A 20,753-nucleotide genomic window follows, 5' to 3' on the forward strand; every position below is an offset into this window, starting at 1 on the left:
ACTATGCTGCACTCGCGTTTTTTCTGCCTTTTCACTTCACTTCGTTTGGGATTTTTTTTCTTCCGCCCGCTTTTTCTCAACCGTCGGAATCCGCTCTCGAAATCAGCACCCAACAACCCAGGCCACCACCGCTGCGTTGAACATTATACGGCTCCCACCCTTCACGAGGCTTCTGCTGGCTCTTCGGCCACCGCCAGGCGCATCAAACAGCATGAAGAGAAGGCAGCAAGCGAAAAAAACTCACACCACCCGCGCACCACCTGAAGATATGATGATTTCACTTTTTTCTTCGCGTCAAAAACTTCGCCGCGCTGTGGCGTAGTGAAAAAAAAACACACGACGGCACCCAAAAATTAAGCACCTTTTTCCACCGCTTTTCCCGGCCGCTTTCGGGCCCGTCGTCACTCCCGCTGCTCTTCTTCCGATTCTTCCGCACTATCTCTTGCACTGCGTGTAGTGCGGAAATGCGATGGATTCGTCACCAAACAGGGGGAAACTCACGAGTATAGCGTGAAAAAAATAACGTATCACAAACGACACTGGCGCTGCTGCGTTCCGTCACTCCTGGGGAATAGAATAGATGTTTGCTTTTTATGGTGACCACTTGTTGCACACAGGGAATGCAGTCGAGACAGAAGTCCAGCGGTCGATGGTTACTTTGCTTTTCGAAGCACACCTCGTCCGGTTGGGTTCTGTCCAGCGGCCCTAGTGACAGCTTGCGGCCAAAGCTAGCCGATAAAGATCGCAGGGCGCTGGGCGTAGGTTTTTTTGGGTCGTTTTTTCCTCCCAACGTCAAAACGCTTCGCTATCTCTCGCGAACGAGTTTGAACGGAAATTTGAAGCACCGTCCTCAGGAATAAGCGTACGCAACTGACGGGTTTTTCGATGAATATTTTAGATTTGATCAAACCGACATTGGGCAGGGCTATTTGTTATTGGACGCTGAGAAAACAAGCCGCACAGCGAGGTTGCTTGTTGCTCTTTCACTGCACTACGTCTACGCGTCCAATCTACGAACTTCTACTTTTTCTTCTTCACTGGTATGCTCGCTTTGGATGGATCTTTTGGTTTGCAAGTGAGCAAATTCAAGCGAGCACAATTTTATGAACAATTCGTATGATTTATTTAGTCACCTGTAAGACATCCCAAAGCTTAAACGCAATACAATGAAGGATCACGGCGTGGAAGCTGCCGAACGACGACCCAAACTTAGACACAATATCAGACCAACGCACTGAACGACTCGGGTTTGTGATCGCGTCCTCTCTTTAAGGGAGCACGGGGCCAACGCACCGCATTCTTACAAAGTTTGATATATATATGAATTATATTTATCTGTTACACAAAACAGCTAATTGAAATTAACCAGTGTACAATTTTAGAATATCAAGTGATCAATGTTGAAAAAGAAAACCATAAAAAGAGATTATATAAAATTTTTGTGAAGGTCGATACGGCCCCTGCATCCCTTATAATGTTGCCATTGCAGTATTGAGCCGACCGGAAGTCGACTAGGCTAACAGGTCGTGGTTTTGCAGTGTTTTGGCGATAGTGAACAAGAAAAAACGTGTCCAAGTGATCATATTAGTTATTGTGTAAATGTAAAGAACACTGGTGTAATATAAAAAACAATGTGTAACAAGTGTAGTTCGGAAACAAGAGGTAAGTCCACCTTTGCTTTTTACGGCAACACATTTTACGCCGACATTCTCACACTAACCGCTTAATGGTATACTAAATGTTTTGATGTTAATCATTAGATCCTAATAGGGTAAATGGGATTTCGACTATTTCTAACATATAAACTATACAATTATTAGCCAACAAACCGTTCGAAACAATTTCGCGCAGCGCACGCATAGACACTACTATGGCATATAAACATCAAATGTGACACGTCAGTTGAATTTCAAACGTTCGTTACGTCTATTCAGTCAGCCGTTAGACGCTCTGTAAATTATTTCGTTTGTATAGAAAACTATTGGTACAATAGAACTACAAAAGCAGACATATTGTTATCATAATATCCCAATTTTTTTGATTCGTATGATGTTTCGTTCTTTCTCTGCTTCTTCTGTTGTAATATGCAGTAAAATGTTCACACAAATGAGCTATACCTTGCCACCTCATTAAACTTAGTTAAAAATTTATGCAAAGCGTTAGCAATTTGATTGGATAAATGCTTTGATTTACACATTTTAAAGTTGTATAGGATATTTCGTTTAAAATTATTTCGTAATCTACGATCGTGTTATAATTTGATCAACAACCATTTCATCCTATGGAAAATCCGTAGAGGGCTACCCCCTTGATGACGTTTCCATTTGGAAAAATCCGTTGTGGAAAATCAAATATGCGTCGATTAACAAATAAATGTTATATTTTCTGCTTTATTTAAAAAAAAGGTTATTAAGGATATCAATACATCTATTTTAATTCAGATGTTATAAATATATCATAGGGCTATGCAAACGAATAATTGTTGCATTTTCTTGTATGAACACAATATATACTTTTTCATTGCAATAGTTGTAAATATGTCGATAAATTATGAGCAGATAAATATTATTTTTGCTTTATTTAAAAAGGATATTAAGGATAGTTGCATAGTGAGGAATTAAAAAAAATTTGTTTGGGATGAGAAATTAGAAATTATTACATTTATATTCATACTTAAATTAATTGTTTTTAAATGTGATAGAATTGAGGGTACATTTAATGAATAGAATTTAAAATAACTAACAAATCCTGTTTACAATTTTTGCAACGGAAACAATTGATCAGGTTGGTGACTTTTATCATATCCGTTATTTGAATTAAAAAAAGTATTTTATTTATTTATTTATTTATTTATTTATTTATTACATTGGTTATATCAACAAGTTATGTTGCTATTGATTGGTATATAAAAATCAAAGTAATGCAACATGTTACTGTTTTAATTATTTTTCAGCAGAAATGAATAATAAGAAATGATAAACAATATGGAAAAATATGGAAAGGAATGGAAAATATCATAATGATTTATCTTTACTGTCAACCTTCTTTTTTAATTTTTTTTGTGGATATATTAATGAGATAAGTAAAATTATTGAAAAAATACCCTCTTGGTCCTTCAACCTCGTGGATTGAAGAAGATTACGCTTGTTCCGGAAATGGAACGCATTTATTTATCCAGTGCGTGGGTCATTCCTTATCCCTTCCTCTCTAAAGCGCATTCACGAGATGCAATAAAAGAGCATTGGTAGAAGCGATCGTCTTTCGACCATCGAAAAGGGCTTCGGTCGCGACCGAAGCATGGACGCTACTTTTTATACCCGTTACGTTTCATTTCCATGCATTGTGGGTACGTCTTTTTTACATGGTTTTTATGCGATACTGATGCTGTTGCATAGCTTCATGGCTGCAAATGAAGGGAACAAAGTCCAGGGGATGGTTAAGCAACAGAATTATTTATTGTTTCAAAAACCTTCGTATGAGAAAGGGAAAAAATGCATTCAAAGAGAAATCACAATGTTCGAGCACCATTTGTTTCGGAGGATGGCAGAAACAACAGCGAACGATGGGGATCTTTTTGTTGACCGTTCCCGAATGCATCGACTTGATAGGTCGAGCCGGTTGTATCACAATCAAGAAAAATAAACACTTTGCCATAACGTCGCTGTTCCAACGAGCAGCAAAGCTATCGTTCAGGGAGTAAAGAAAATAATTAAAAAGTGGATCCTTACCGATTTGTTGGAAAAATAACAAAGGAAAGCATCCTTATGCTTTATGTTTGGTGACTTCTTCTACTTTCATTGGGGGCTGCTTCCGTTCAACGTAGGATTTACAATGGGGCAAAGAGATTTTTTGATGGCACCGGTTTTCGCCATTTTGATAAATTTCAACGTTTCAGTTGTGCAAACAGATCCTTAAGAAATGCATAAAATTTGGCCTTTTATCCGTAAAAAAGGATCTTAAATAAAATGGATCGTTTCACGTGCGTGAAAGTTCAACGCTGTATCGATCCAACGATACCTCTTGCAAGCAGATTTCAGATGCTGTATTTTATAAATCACTCTGCACCTTCTTCTGCTTGAAGCGGTCACGATCACTAGTCACGATGAGGCTCCAGAGACGTGAGATCCCATGATGAGCAGCCTCAGCTACACCGTGCTGAGCTATCGATCGATTGTCGATCGCTGTCGACTCGTCTGTCTGCACCGGAGACCGTTGCTGGTGTTGCTGGTAGCATCTTCAATTCCATAGTCATCTTCGCTCACGGAAGTCACAGGACCGCTAACGAACGCTTCATCAAGTCCTGCGACGACTGTATCGGATCCGAGGCAGTGGCAAAAGGTTACGACTCCCCGTTGCCATACTCCAGAGGTTAGGGTTGTAGCGTAAATATTTACTCTCCACGGCACATGGAGTGATCCAATAATTCATAACCCCGCCGCCTGGACAAGGGCACATAGCCTTTCTAAACCGGGAGGTTAAAGGTTTAGGGAGCTTCTTTCTCCGTCTGGATGGTGTCATCTACATGTTCTCATCCCGTTCCCTTTATCAGTGCGCGCGAGTGTGAAGGATCACTTGAGATCCTGCAAGGTTTTGTTTGGTGGAAAATCCGCATCGCTGGCGACACCAATTTGGCACTTGAGCTACTTCAGGAGCGGCTCCAGGTTGCGCGTACTCGCAGGAAGCCTGTTCACGGGACATAAAATGCGTGTTTCCGTCAATCGATCGCCGTCGTCGATGATGCTGATGGCCTTCGGATCTTCACGCGGTGAACTTAGGGGCGCATCGTGTAAACAAATGCTGCACTATGCAACCGGCCCTACGACCACGGAAAAGGGCACTCGCGGGACGAGCGGGGAAACATGAAGCAAAACACATGTTCCCCGTGATGCTGGACGTGTGTGTGTGTGTGTGTATTTTTGGTCACCGATGTTCTGGGCTCCCGGCTTGATCATGTTTTATTGCCGAAAACAAAAAAAAATGTTGCAGCGTCGCGCCGCAACCAGAATTTCCTTTTCGTTTTCCGCCCTCGGGATTGACCCGTAATGAACCGATCGGTCGGGATGTTTGGGTGCTGGAAGGGTAGCCAGCATTCGGCAGTATTCGAATTTCACACAAAAATGCCGAACCGGCTTCGAAGGAAGCGATCCTTTGCGAGATGTTGCTAGGAGCTGCTGCGTGTGGTAGGTCTTAAAGATCTAAAACATGCGCGGACGGTAAAGTGCTGTGAAATTGCATTGACTGATTGTAGAAATGATTGACTTAGCAACGAAAACAGTATTGTTAACAATGTTTGAAAGAGGTAGGAATTACTAGCAAATTGAAGAGCACCTCTCGGGTTCATTTTCACAAATGTGCTCTCAAATGAGAGCTTTAAAACTTAAATTTGCATCCGTTGGTCAATCGATTTCTTAACCCTACGGCGTGTTGTCATGCAGTAAATTGGGCGTAAAACATTATCACCATATGGTGACGATCGCCCTCCCAGCATCCACGCCCGTGCCCGAGACCTGCAGCGAACCGGCGCCTTTAACTTGGCCAACCTTCGGTTAGACTCTCGGTTGGTGGCCTGCAGCGTCGTACACCGTGGCGTCAATTTGTCACATGTACTTGTCCCGAAGGATGCCATTCCGTCCCGAGGCTGCAAGTGAACGAGCTCGGATGTAATCGATCTCTGTTGTCGTTCCAGCTGTCCCTGAGCCCTTCCCGGTGCACTTGCCGCCAACCGGATTGTGGCCGAGAGTTTTCAAGAGCCACACAGAGCCGTACTTCATCCTGGTGGCGGTGGCGAGCCACTGGCCACTTGCTGTCGCCGGCGCCTGGACACCGGTTTCAGAGGCTCAAGTGGGCATCGAGTTTTGCGATGGGTGGCCAGGACTTTTTTTGGACGGGCCAGGGTTGCGACGTCAAGTCAAGCAGATAATAGATGGCAATTAGTCCTGTGGGAGGATCCATTTCGCCTGGCATGGCCGCAACCTTTGTGTGGTGACATTTTACGACCACCGGTTTCTCATTGTAAGCGGTTAGTAAGTTTTTATCGCTTTTGAAAAGATTGTGTAACGTATGAATTCTGCTCAATTCACGAGAACGATCAACCGATCTTTACCAACGATCGAAGATAAGTTTGCTGGCAGCACGTTCACGCACGTAGTGTATTAAAAGAACACGCATGAAAACCGACAGATCGACGATCGTACCAGAGCTAGATCGATAATAAAGCATTCGATTGGGAAGGAATCGATCGGGATGGTCGGGGGTGGGGTTGAGATCGAGAGATGGGCGTGAAAAAAGAGAAAAAAAATACGGCCTCCTAAAACCGATCACGTGGCGCCTGCTCGGAGCATGGCGTGAGTTTTGTACAAATAAATAACTCCACCGATTTCTTCGACCTCCACCGGTAGGGGAATGGATTGAAATGGATCGGTACACCGATAGGGCCGCTGGTTTCAGACACACGGCCAGGAAGGTCGTCGCCAGGCTTTTTCACCCGTTCTAATGGCTTTTCGCCGTTGCTACAGCGCGGCAGAACGTGGTCTTACAGCTCGCTTCCATCTCCCGGCTGTTTTCTACTTCTCCATCCACAGCACCGGCGGCAGAACGTAGAATGTCGTACAGGGAATCGCGCAATACCGTGCCGCCGTTTGTGAGAATATTGACGGCTGCGACGGTCCTTTCATCTTCGGCCGACGCAAGACATCATCGTTTGACAGCCGCCAAAAAGATCGCTTTCCTTGGGTTTTGCGGCTTTGCGGTGGTTGTGCGGCTGGAAAAACCCCGTACTGTGGGTGGTCCGTTGGTTGGTGGAGGAAACCGCGATGAGCGGGCTGGGTGAAAACGATCCATCTAATTTGGGGACTTGGGGCGATGGGGCCTTCTTCGATTCTGCCTCTGTTTGGCACTCGGGCTCCCGGGGAGGATGTGCTCAAAATTAGCGAGATGATCGTATCGATTTCGAACGCGTACACGCTAGTTCCTTTCATAGCGGTGATATATTTCTACGCCGCCCTTTTTTTGACCGTCTTAATACGTGTTTGAGTTGAATTTTCAGTGCTTTTCGAACGCCCCGTTAATCGAATCGATGATCTGAAATGCACACTCGTACTGAAATTTGTGCCTGTCGGCAGGAGCTTCGACAGGAAGCCGCCAACCGACGTTCGTAACTGACACATCAGCATAAATTTTTCAATGCCCTCGTGAAACAGCACTCCCCAAAGAAGCACGCGGTGGCCCAGGAGAAGCCGCTGGTGTTCGCAGACGGTGCCATTTGGTGTCGGCACTTGGTGCTCCTTGGGGGTTGGGGGTCTCGACTCGACCTCGTCCGTGGATAATCGATCGTTGGGGGTGATATTGAGCAGATACCCGACTTGCGTGCGTGTTTTATTGGCTGGGTCAACAAGATGAAGCTGCACTGGCAGCAAGACAATGGGAGCAGGAACACAACATCCGCGATCGTGTTTCGTGGCAGGGGGGTTTTTGGGAAATTTCCCAAGGGAAAAGTCCTGTTAAAGCCCACGACTAGCTGCCAAGCTCCACAGAAAAACGGATAAACCGGCTTTTACCTGTGTCGCTGGGTGTAAAGTAGAGCTTGTCAGCTTGTTTGAACTGCTGCGGCATTTAGCAGATCGTTTCTGTCTTCCGTTTTCGAACGGCAGGGAAGAGATCGGTCGGCAACAGTTAGAAACTGGACCGAGCTAAGCTGCAAAACCTGCGCTAAAGCTGAAGAAAAGTCGACTATTTTTAGCTTCCCCAGCAGGCCATGGACTAGAATCCGGTACGAAGGTGGAATTTCTCGGTTGTTTCGATACTTCTGTTGCGGTGTTTGCGAAAAGAACACTGTACTCCCTTTGTAAGGAGCACCTGCTCAGTTGGCCGATGGTGTAAAATCTTCTCCAAAACTCTTGCAAACATTACACGGCTTGGTAAAACAAATGTAAACGCCGGAGGCCTATCTTTTCATTCACATTTCGTGCGTCGGCTTTTCCTGAAATCTTCTATCGAATCCAGCCAGCCGCAGACGAACCCGCCCCAAACCGAGTCCACGATCGCGTCCCCGGTGACGATTCCCGGCATCGAAAGCCCGGAATTTTCTCTGCTTCCAGGGAAAACTTCGCTCGACCTGCCCCCGAACGAGCGAGCCGTAGTGAAAGAGCGAGATGTGTGTGTATGTGGGGTTTTTTTTATTACGGCTTTCCCGGGAAAATCAGCACCCGCTGGCGGCCTGTTTACGTTCGGGCTGCGCGTTGTGTTGTAAACAAAGCGTATAATTAGTACACTGATGTAAACAATGCCCGCCCCGGAATTATGACATTTTAATGTTTTTACACTAATTAATTTATAAATCGCGTTTTCCCGGCTTCCTGGGCGTCGCGTTCCAGCGCTGACGGGTGGTTTGGGAAGGGAATTTTGGAGGGTTGGAATTGCATTTCGTCTGCGATGGATGCCATTCGGATGACCGACGGATTAGCTGCATCTTGACGCATCTTGGGCTGAGTGAATGACGTGTGGCTGTGTCGGATCTAACATGATCGCGTTCTCGACGCTTCCCCGAAACGGCTTCGCTTGGATTCTTTTGTTCCAACTCAAACGAGCAAAAGAACAATCAAGAAAGCAAATAAATTGGCAGGAGAGAAGGTATAAGTACCCTTAGTACACCTTACAGAGTCCCGTTTGTTAAGAATTTCCATTTTCAAAAGTTTGCAAGATCCGCAAACCGATCGACGTCGCCTATCGAGAGAGAGCCCCGGGAAATCTTCCGATCGAACCCGCCCGGGGCCGGGTGTTTGGCACAAAAATAGAAAATGGTTCAGGCTCGCGTCGCATTACCGTTTGCCACCCGTTGCGGGGGCGAACAGCAACAGAAAAAAAAAGCCAACCGAACGAAGCTGAAACAAACCACGTCAATGCACGGCTCCTGGGATCGATTGGCTTCACATCGAAGATCATTCAACACATCCGCAACACTTCCGATGATGTTCTAATTACCTTCGCCAACGGTGGCCTCCTCCGACGGTGGAAAAGCGAACGGGGTCGGTTTTAATGGGCGATTCCAGTCGGAAAATGCCGCCCCCGGGGACGTGCGCTCGTGAGCGACCCCTGCGCTACGTGCGTGCGCACGCCGAGTCAGTCCTTTTGCTGGCAAACGGTGCTCTGGTTTTTGCTTTCCCGCACCTTCGGCCATCATGAGGTGCTAATAATCGGAACCGGGCAAGGCGAACCCGTGGCCGTAATGATGGTGGGGCATTTTTTCTCGCCCGTGAACCGAAAAAGCCGAAACCGAGCGTTTAATGGATTTCGGCGAAGGAAAATCGGACCATTTGAGCTCCCGGGTTGAGCTCCCCCGCGAACGATCGCTTGGCTTCCCCGGGTGAGTCTAATTCCTGTGGTTTTTCCAACGCACTACCCGGTTGGACCGTTTAGCCGGTAGACGGGTTTTTGGCCAGGGCCATTTTCGGTTCGGTTCGGTGGAAAAGGCGGCGTAGCAAAAGATCAAAGGGCGATTCTCTCTCGCTCGCGGGAGATGATGATTTATTTTCCATTTGGCTTCCAGTGTCCAATTTTTCTCGCACGTCTCCTAAGCGCGTGTGTACAAGTCGCGGCTGGCAGCCGGCATGGTTCCGGGATCAAGGGACCACCTAAAAAAGGGGTAAAGCATCGTCACAGGGGCGTTGAAAGCGTACCGCTCGATCGATCGGAAATTGGGACCGGAATCGGTGCATCTCCGACGCGTTTGACGCGTTTCATGTTGGCTGCCTCATCGAATCGAGGATCCCATGGGGCTGTTGACGTGAGCTGTTTAAGCCTTAGAACGGGATGGGGGTTTGAACGTCGTTTGATCTCCTAATGGCATTCATTAGAGCACGATAGACAGGGGTTTGGCAGATGGAGCCTTTTTGTGCCGCGTTATGTTGCTAGTTCATCTTTATTTAATAATTCGATGATCGTCCTGAAGATCGTTCTGAAGATCGTAGAAGCTTACAGGATTTTGAGCTAGTAAACTTTCATGATACGCTATCAAAATGTAATCGTTATCCTGTTCCTTAATGCTTTACCAAGCAAACCAAGAGATGTACTTACGATCTTCGATAATCGTCTGCATCTCCCACGCAAAGAAAAGCGTGTAAAGGATTCATTCATAAAGCAAGAGCTCCAAGCTGGAACTGGCTGTTTACTACACGGCGAAAAGGCTATCGTTTATTTATTGATACTACGCGAGCGTTAGGCCGAGTACAAACAAGTTGACAACACTTCCACCATAAACAGTGCGTGGGTTCTTTGTTGTTGTTGTTGCTGCTGGGAGTGTCCGCCACCCTGCGAGGAGGTTAAGGTCGCGGTCCAATTTAACGTTCATTAAACACAAAATGTTAAACAACGCACGTTTACGCTACCGCGATCGGCCAGTAGTCCTGCGGTCGGATTCGGACTTTCTCCAAAATACCTCGACCCCGGCACTCGGATGATAAACACGGCCCACCGCCTCCACCTGTGGCCTGTGTGGGTCGGGTTATATGTTTTGAAATTTTACAAATACGCAAGTGCACGGTGTTTACAAACAATTTTAGCGTATTGTATTTGGCGCCTCTGTTTACACGCGGCTCTTGTAAAGTTTCATCACTTTCACCCCCACGGAACGTGCTCATGCACCCACACACACACATTGCTGCATGGACTGGGGCCGAGGGGTGAGTTTCTACTAAGCAAAAGACCCCAAACAAACAACCGGACCGGAATCCGGGCGCACAAACAAATCCACCCAATTGATCCACGCAGGAGCACGCAAGTTCAGGGATACTTAGCGGACTTCCTTCCGTGGCCAGCCAGGTCTAGGAACTGACCGAGCGCGCAAACAATCATAGCGAAAAGAAACACGCACCCCCACGAAAGCAAGGAGGAACGAAGGACTCGACTGGAGCAGGCGGGTTTGCGAACGCCAGGGCGAGGAGGCATAGAAATTTTATATAAACAGTTTGTATTTTGTTATAAATTATAAAACACTGTTTATCAAATAGCTCGGGGAAGTCCTTTGCAGTTAAGCCCTCCCTTCGTGTCTCCCACCACCATCACCACCCACGCCATGGCTGGCCCCAAAAGCTGTGACGTTCTTTTGAGATTCGGACACGCTGGAGCCTGTGGAGACGAGAAATCCGGGCCGGTGGTTGGGTTTGAATGCTGTACGAAAGCGGGGTTTAGTGAAGGGGTGCTTTTGCTATCATAAACATTTACAGCGAATGCAGAGATATACAACATATTTTAGTGAATGGAGTTCCCCAGGCCCGTGGGGGCCTGCCCGGCTGCCCGGCTGTGATTATCCCACAACGGCGGTGATGGGACGGTGAGCGGCGTTCGGTTGTTGATTATTTGGGCTTGACCAGCCAGGTTGGCGCCTTGATACGGCCGGACTTGACCTTCCCGGCTTTCCCGTGACTGCGTTTTTGGAGTGTACCGGGGTGGATTAAAGTATGCAAAATGTAAGCACTGACCGGTGTGGGGTTTGGCTTTCGGGTGTGGGTCACTATTTGTTTACCCAAAATTCGGCTACGGCGCACCGTAAACCTCAGCCATCAGCTGGGATTACTTCTTTTGGTTTTGATTGCCGGTGGAGTATATATCGCCCCCGAGGGGCTGTAGCGGCATCATTCATGCGTCAAATTGTTTATCCAGATCGCAGATTTTGTGGTGGATTTGTGAATGAATAATCGCCCGTTTAGGTGACACGGCACGTTCAGGCCGATTGGGAGTGTTTTGGGGGCGGTTGGTAATCAATTCATTTTGCTCGTTAAATGAGCATGGATCACATTTGATAGAACCGTTCGAGAAAGGAGTAACCGAATGTGTTAACAATGTGCCTATTTCGACACATTAGGCGGATGTGGATAAAAATCGAAAACGAAATGTGATCACACTTCATCACATTCTGATCTGCTTTGCACTTTGTTGCTCTTGCCCTCGTAGGCTCAAAGTTCAGTTGAAAATTTTGCTGACATCACACGGATCACGCTGAATTTCGATTACAGGCTCAGTTTTTTTTATCGTATTGTAAACATTACCAAACCGTAGAATGCGATTTCCTGTTTCTCGTCAGGGTAGGGAGAGAAAGGAGAAAAAAACACAATTTATTGGTTGGTATTTTGTTGCCGGTTCCAAAAAGAAGAGAAGAACAATATATTGCACTATCATCAGAAAGATCATAAAATTTGGAGCTGCAGTGTGAAGCAGAAACGCGCGTTATGGTGTGATCGCGATGTGGGAAGCGACATCGAGCGAAATATGCCCCAACGAAAGGGGCCAAATCGATCGATTCCATCTTGTGGAAAACATCACAATGTGTTCGCCCATGCGGCGAGCTCGCTGTGAGCCGCTTTAAGGACATTAACGCACGCAGAAGGAAAGCGTGGCGCGAACGCAAACCGACGCGGACGGTTGACGCACCCGCGCGTCGGATTGGTTCGCCTTGGAAACCGACGCCTGCTGATTGATTTGCCGTTCTCGTGGAGATTCTCGTTCGTGCAGGCCACCACTTTCACGCTCTCGCTCGCTGCTGTACTGGTGTGACTGAGAAATCGCAGGAAAAATGCAGGAAGCTTGGGGAGAAAACCCAACCCCCGCCATATTACGGTTGCGTGGGGGAGCGTTGCGAGGATGCGAGCGACAACTGAGCTTAGCTCCGCCTTTTTCCGTCGTGCGCCTGTTCCGGGCATGAGGGTGAATTAACGCTCGCTTCGGCGCAGTCTGGCTGGGAGCATCTTCTGCTGGTTTGGTGTGTCATGTCTGCTGTTTGGAGCTGTTCAAAATGCCACAGCAATCGCCTCAATGCGGGAACATAACAGCTTGTGCTGGAGTTACCGCGGAGATGTAATTTACACACCAATTTGCTTTTCGATTTTGTAATTAATTACATCAATTTCCCGTACTTCCCGAGCGATGACTTTTTCCTCCATCACGAAGATCGGAGGTACAAGCAAATGATCGAAATCCTGCCGCAACGAGAAAATCGCCGCCTATGCCATCCATTAAATCTAGCCATTTGTCTTGCCCGGCGGGCAGTCCGTATTTTCCAACGCCGCGCGCGTCCCACAACGATCGTCATTTTCCGAAACCCGCCCATGGTGTGGCGACGTGGGAAAGATAAATTGAGCTCGCGATCGCGTCCCTACAATCGGCGTCTTGCCGGGCGCGAATGGCGTGCGTTCGATGCCGAATCGTTCCCGCTGTGGCTGCGAATTTGCCAACGCAGCATTGGCAGTGGGGGTAAATAAAAATAAAAATGGCACAGCAAGCCGTGAAGCTGTCGGATGGGTTGCGTTTGTGGGAGTGTATGCGAGCAACGTTAACCCTTGAGTGTGCAACCCCATTTGGGGGTTGATGGAAAGTTTTGGGATTGGGATGGGACTTTCTATCCGCTTTTAAAGCACATTTCAAAGCATTTTTTTGGAAATAACCCCACGTAACAATTAACATAACATCAGAGATAAATTAATATGAAGCCTTTGGGTTACATGCGCACGATCTTTGCTATAAAATGCCGTACTGTTAAATCGATGGGGGTTGTGTGGAACAAAGCCCCAGCACACGCTGCCGCGGCTGGAGAAACTGCGCACGACGAAGAAAGACGTCCGGCGTCCACACGCGCGTGCAGAGGCAAACCAAAACCGTTCGACCCACCAGAGGGCACGAAGGGCAAGTGGCGTGCGCTGCCGGCCTGTGCGGTGATCTCCATTCCCTCTTGGCTCTGGCAGCGCCCGTCTCAAGCGGTCGGGATCGGGGAAAACGCGACCCTGGCGGGAAAAGGCACGCCAACGGCCGACCCGTCCCGGGCCGGGCGTCCGTACCGTTGTTTACATTTCGGTGTGGTATTTTGTTTTTTCGGAAGGATTTCTCAAATTAGTCGATCATTACGCTTCGTCAAGTGCGGACGGGGGTTTCTCGTGGATTGTTTCTTCGAACCCCAGAGCGGGTTCGCGCGAATACTCGCTCTACGGCGCTGTCGAGCTCAGTGTCGATCAAGTGCTCGGAGGCGATCGATCGTGATCGATTCGGGATGGACTACGTCCGTTAGTGCCCGATGTGCTGGTTTTTATTCTGGTGGCGTGAAACAACGATCTCTGAAGTGAAAATGCACGAGCAATGAATTGATCACCGAGTGAACCTGTGAAAAGCTGTGTGCGATTAAGAATCGTGAATCGCAAAGTGTTTGATCTGAGTGCCAACAGTGAGAATTCGTCGGGAAAAAACCATAACTAGTTTAATCGGTCCCCGCGACATGATAAAAACGGAAGAACATATGGATACAACTACGTCCATGGTGGACGTTACTGATGATCAGGGAATCATCGTCGTCGGTGGTGGTGGCAATAGTAACCCATCGAGCGGGTACCACTACCGACCACACACATCAAACATCGTGATGGCTTCGGCACACATCATAGAAAACCCAGCCCTTCATCATCAGCAGCAGCAGCAACAACAGCAACAGGACGACGGACGTGCCTGCGGACCAATGATGAGCCATCCGTACCATCATGCTCCGTTTCACCATCACGCACAGACCGTGTCTCATTCGCACCCGCAGCATCACGCAAACTTCCAGCATCATCATCATCATAACCATCATCAGCACCAGCAGCAACAGCACCAGCAGCAGCAGCAGCAGCATCATCCGCAACAGCATCCTCACGGGATAGACGTGAAGGACGAGCTGGACGAACGCAACCAATCGCCGCCGGGAATAATTGGTACCGTAGCGTATCCGAGCAACATCGAGCTTAAGCTGGAAGGTGATGGTGGAAAGATCCCATCGATGTACCATCATCATCATCATCCGCATCATCATGCGTTCGATAAGCTACCGTCGTACTACATCAACCACCGATCGCCGTACCTCATCTCGCAGATAAACGATCCGGATCCGTCCGGTGCCGATGGTTCGGGGCTTGGTGCGGAGTGTTTGAGAGCCACACCTGGAGCGTATCTGTTGGAAAGTTCCATCAACACGCTCAAGCTGACCGGAGAGCCGTCGGTGATGATGGGTTACGGAGGTGAGCTTCAGAGTGGACCAATGGTGCAGCGATCGCGCAGTAATGGCAGTAGTCCAAGTGCTGGTAACGTTTCACCGAGCTCTTCGACGATCGTTCCGAACCCGTTCAACGTGCAGCAACATCAGCAGCAACAACACCAGCAGCACTCGGATCCTCAGCATCAGTATAATTTGCACCAACATCAGATCCACGATGGAGCGCTTGGTCCAGATCCAACGGGAAGTGTGTGCTCTGGTCAAAGGAATGAAGTCGGTATGGGTCATATACAGCAACATCAAACGCAGGCAACCAGCACTAGCGGTGGGCACGTTACGATCGGTAACGGAGGATCACTTCATCTCTCGAAATCGGGCTCAGTTTCGCCCGTGTCGCATATTGGCTCACCTGGATCGACTTCAACGACTCCACCGGTGGTGACAAACGCCAGCACAACGACACCAACAGGCTCGACGGGTCGCAAGGGTACATCCTCGAACTCCGGTGGTGGAGAGCAACAGCTCAGCAGTACGACGGGCAATGGGAGTTCTGGTGGTGCGAATGGATCTGCTGAAGGGCAAAAGAAACCCAACGGTGGCCGACGGCAGGAAAAACCGCAGCTCAGCTACATCAACATGATCGTGATGGCGATCAAGGACTCGCCACATCGAAGGCGCACATTGAGTGAAATCTACAAGTATCTTCAATCGAAGTAAGCATACGACGTTGGGGACTAGATCTATGGCAGTAGGCTGTGCCGTTTATCGTGTCTTATCATATTACAAGACGTTTCGTTGCGGGCTTCCAATGGGCCCAAAATCCGGACACAAGGAAAATGGAACCGCTTTTCATGCGCATGACATCATCGGACGACGGCAAGCAGATGTCTATTTTCGGTCCGGCAATCTTCTTTACCGCGGCTAACAAAAAAAGCCCCCATTCGGTCAGGTTTATGACCGTAGAAGCATCCATTTCTGAGGATAATATGCGCCCGCCAGGGTGGTCCATGTCCCTCTTTAATGGTGGGAAAATAAGCCATAAATCGTTTGGCACATCTCGAAGACAGCTACGAGACGCGCTGTGGGCAGCTGTGTGCAAGGGTTGCTCGCGCTTCCGTTTGATTGAGTTTTTGCGTCCGATTCTCTCCAACAGGTACGAGTTTTTCAACGGTGAGTACAATGGCTGGAAAAACTCCGTCCGGCATAACCTGAGTCTGAACGAGTGCTTCAAGAAGCTGCCGAAGGAGTGTGGCAAACCGGGCAAGGGCCACTACTGGACGATCGATGCGTCGGCTGAGTACATGTTCGAGGATGAGGGTAGCTTACGACGACGGCCACGTGGTTTCCGGCGGAAGCAACAGCTCAAGGGATACGGTGGAAGTAGCGCGTTCTACCCCACCGGAAACACCGGCTACGAGCTGACGGAGCTCTCGGGGGGCTATCTATCGCAGCCGTACGGTGGATATGCGGAGTACGCCAGCATTCCTCCACCGTCGGCTGTGATAGGGCAAAGCACCTCGGGAAGTGGCACACACCAACCGGGTGGAGGATATGCCGATTCGGCTTCATCCACCACCGGGTCTTCTAGTTGGCATTACCCAACGGCTGCGGACAGTTTGAGTCAGTACTCGAAAATCACGCACACGTCGCTGCATGAGCCCTTGCAGACTCCAGGATCTCCAGCGCAACAGACACCTGGGACGGTGTTGGAGTATGGCAACTACACTTTCACTAATGCGGCCACGTCTCCTTACGGACTCGATGCAGGTGAGTGTTGCGAGGTGGCTTTAGCATCGAGAATGATCCCCGCACTTGCTGTGATCGTCAGCATAGCATCATGAGGATCATTGCATGATCTCGATTTCATTGACGAACGGCGTAGAAAAGGCATCGTTTTGTTCCACGCTGCTCCGTAACAATTGTACAACTGTTGGACGATAATAATCGACCTCCGGTTTTACGATCATTGCTGGCACGAGGAAATGGAAATGAGCCTAAATGGTGAAACAAAAAGAAACGCCCTGGTATAGAGTTACCCCCAAAAAAAACCTCGAATCGAGACGCTACCAGGAAACAATCCGCCGGCTAGCGTTCGCGTCCGTCACTTGGATTTCTCGTTTTTCACGCGCCGCGGGCCCTCGGTTTCGATGATGGCCACTTGAAGACATTATTTTTTTGTGTGTCGTTGAGTTGGCTACGTGCACACGCCCGTGGATCGCCTTCTCGTCGCCCGATCGCGATCGTGTCACGTGTGGAGCGATGTGTCGAAGCGAAAGGGCGAGCTGTACGCGGACCGAGAGCTGTTGAAAGTATCGTTTTAGCAGCGATTAAGATTATTTGATTTACGACGCACGGTAGACACAACCCGTGGCACCATGGGACGTGTGCGTACGGCTGTCTGTGGGTCTGTGCATTCTGTACCCCCATTAGCGCTTATGTCGACATGTTTGGTGTGGCACTTTTTCGATTCCCTATTCTTCTCGGGAAGCGTTTCGTCGCGTCGTGAATGGGTTTTTTCCTTGGGAGGAAGAAAGAGAGAAGAAAACTCCTCTTAAAAATTGGGGACATGATGTCGAGTTTCGGGGAATAGGAGAGAAGGAAAAAAAAATGAAAAATTGAAGGGCAACTTGGACAAGTGTCAACGGCACGACTCGTGAGATATTTTGGGCGAAGTGATTCTAATCTAGGCCTCGTTGCAACTTGTTGCTCTCAGGGAAATCTCAGGGAAATGAATCCGTTGTTAGGTAAGGAGCTCCTTCCACTAATTAGAATGTTCCCATCCCTCGGTTCGTTAGGCTTAAAGATGCCATCCCTGTCACAAATGACGGTGCCACCTGCTTCAGGTGCAGCGTCATCCTCTGCCACCGGATCGACGACCCCGGGCACGACAAATGGAGGATCTCCTGCCCTTGGTGCGATGGTACTGGGCAGCCCGGGAAGCAACGAAACAGCGCCATCTAGCGTGGTCATCGTCGGAGGTGTAACGGATGGTGAAGCCACATCCTTAGACTGTAAAACCGGTGGTGTGTACGGTGTTGGTGTGGGGCATGCAATGCTCGCGAACGGAACACCGGTCAGTAATGCTCCGTCACCGTCGGGACAGCTGCACCAGCACAACATCGGAAATCATCATCATCTGCATCATGCGCACCTGCAAACGCACCATCATCACGCGCATCATCCACACTCCCACCACACACATCCACACCATCATCACCACCATCATGGTAATCACCTGAATCTGGCGGCGCCGTACTGAAGACACCGCGATGGCGGAAACGACCGCTCGGCCAGGTGAAACTGGCGGCCATCTTGGATTGTATGGTTGGCTCGGTCGCGGTTGGCTGGTTGTAAATAGTTGTGTGGATGTGTGCGATCAGGTGTAAGAGAGCGAGAGAGCGTGAGTGAAATTACATGAGAGAAGGACAGTTAGAGAGAGAGAGAGAGAGAGAGAGAGAGTGTGTAACAAAATGGAAGACAGGCAGGCGCGGATGTGCGTAATTACTCAATAGTTTGATAAAGTGAAATTAGTTGATGAAATACAGAAATTTTGGAAAACAAAACCCGAGTGTTACTTTTTACATATTTTATACTAATTCATAGCAGGCCTTTAAAAATAGAAAAAAAACTATTAGGGGTATTTTCAAACATAAAACTTTATAATTGATGGCAGCTATTTCCGAACTATTATTAAGTTCCAATGTAGTTGCCATTTTTGCTCTACTTTACATCCAATATTTATATATTTTTCCATCTAAATTATTATGTTATTTGAGATTTATGTTATAACTAGATGTTTTAAATGTGATGCAAATCTTTATATTTCGTCACCAGTTATATGGTTTAAGTACTACGAATGTGAACCCCTTTTGCTACTAAATAGATAAAGATATTCAAGTGTTGAAGTTTTTTACAAAACCTTCATAATAATCATATAACTTTCATTTGATTCCAAAAACCAATTGTTTGAAGGATATTTTTCATCCCTTAAACACGATATGAAACATTTCACGCCCTACATTTCACGATATGAAACATTTCACGCCCTACAAATATGAGGTTTATTGAATGTTTCATGTTCATCCCTTCGTTCATTGCATACAAAGCATTGCGTGACAGCTTGTGTGCAAGTTACGTTGCAATATACAAAAGCTTTTGATGGAAAACCTAGCGATATGAGCTTATGTTTAAGCATTCAAAAGAAAATGTAAATGCATTCAGGCCAAGACATGATTTAGGATACTGTTCACCAAGACAAAAGGGCATACGTGACAAAACGTGATTGGTAATGCTGTCTACTATTACATCAATGTATCGTTACTGACATTATTGGATTCATTTTGTAGTCCATCTCACGAAACAGTTCAATCATTCATTTTTTTGACATTGGCCCATGGGCTAGCTCATGTTCAGATTTCCTTTCTTTACTTTCTTCTCCCATTTCGCTCGAACAGCCACAACTCAATCCTTTGCTCATCCCCGTGAGACGTGACCGTGAACGAACCGACCCGTTTTCGGGCGTTCCGGAACGAATGGATGACCGATAATCGATGGGCAGAAAAGTTGGCGAGAGTTGTTGGCGAAACATAGGGATTAAAGGAGGAACGGTGCGGTTTTAGGCCCAGCACGAACCGGCGGGAGTTTCCGATTGGTCCCGGGAGTAATGAGTCGTGCCGTCGCCCAGCGACCTCTGGGCATTTGGGTCTTTCCCGCAGCCTCGATCCGGAACGCCCGGCTTATCCAGAACGTGGCTCCTGCGCATCCTGTTGCACGAAGGATAATGAGGTAGTGAAAGAAAGCTAACCACCGAGCGATTGGGACATCCGGGAAAACGGGTAATGGCCGGCCGAACGGAGCGGGATTAACGTATTGACTTTGCGGTTTCCGTCGTCTGGTTCGACTCAGGACGCGTTTGCAGGACTTTCCCAGGGGTATTAAGAAGTCGGTTAATGATTGTCAACCGGCGTACGTAACGGTGCATTCTGAATGTCCCATTATAAGAAGCCAATAATCAGTGCATTTACATCCCACCTGAAATGGCACGTATGAGACACGCATTTTCGGGGGGTTATTCTGGACTAAACAGTTACTGAGGGGCTGCAACATTCACCAAGGGTAACAAGGAACACATTTTTCATCCACCACCGACAGCAAGCTCCAGGAAGGCAAGCTTGCTCGTGTTCTTACCCACGTGTGGTCCAGTTGCAAGGCATAGCTTCGTGGGGCAATAAATTTTCCACTCCAGCCAGCTAGCCGCTCTCGCCACTCGCCGTGGAGAGTTTTTCTCTTCACTGCACGTGCAATAACGCTGAGTAATGGGGCTGCTGGAGCGAGAGGGGTTCGCGTGGTGGGCAGGAGATTCGATTTTCACTTCACAACTTCTCATCACGCTGAGCGGGGGGAAAAACCTTCATGGAGGAAGCAATTAATTACATTTTATTTACACGAAAACAGGTGGAAACCCCTTCAGCATTCGGTCCAGCGACGAGTGCAACTCGGGGCCCCTAAAGGCAAGGGAAAGCAAGGGAACTGTACGCGAAATCGTAGCAGTAGAAATCGAGAAATCGAGGAAATCGTAGCAGTAGAAACCCCGCTTCGATCGGGATTCCATCATCCGGCGCAAAAAACAATGAACACGCATCGTAGCAGGCCGTTGCACCGCCAGCTTCCATCGTGCTGGAGAGTACTTCGGGAGGTGCTCGAAAAAACTGCTCGAAAAACCTGCCGGAGCTACGAAACAAGCGTTGGG

At 48.0% G+C, this 20,753-nt stretch overlaps 1 protein-coding gene across 1 annotated transcript; it reads left to right on the top strand.

The window, feature by feature from the left end:
• The first annotated feature begins 14,254 nt into the window (after positions 1-14,254).
• Positions 14,255-18,449, top strand: LOC128725420 (forkhead box protein biniou). Its single transcript, XM_053819161.1, has 3 exons — positions 14,255-15,717; positions 16,158-16,771; positions 17,800-18,449. Exons 1-3 carry the CDS (start codon positions 14,255-14,257, stop codon positions 18,261-18,263), a joined length of 2,541 nt encoding a protein of 846 aa, XP_053675136.1. The 3' UTR covers positions 18,264-18,449.
• The last annotated feature ends 2,304 nt before the right edge of the window (positions 18,450-20,753 follow it).

Source organism: Anopheles nili, chromosome 3, assembly GCF_943737925.1.
Source record: "Anopheles nili chromosome 3, idAnoNiliSN_F5_01, whole genome shotgun sequence".
Lineage (NCBI taxonomy): Eukaryota > Metazoa > Arthropoda > Insecta > Diptera > Culicidae > Anopheles > Anopheles nili.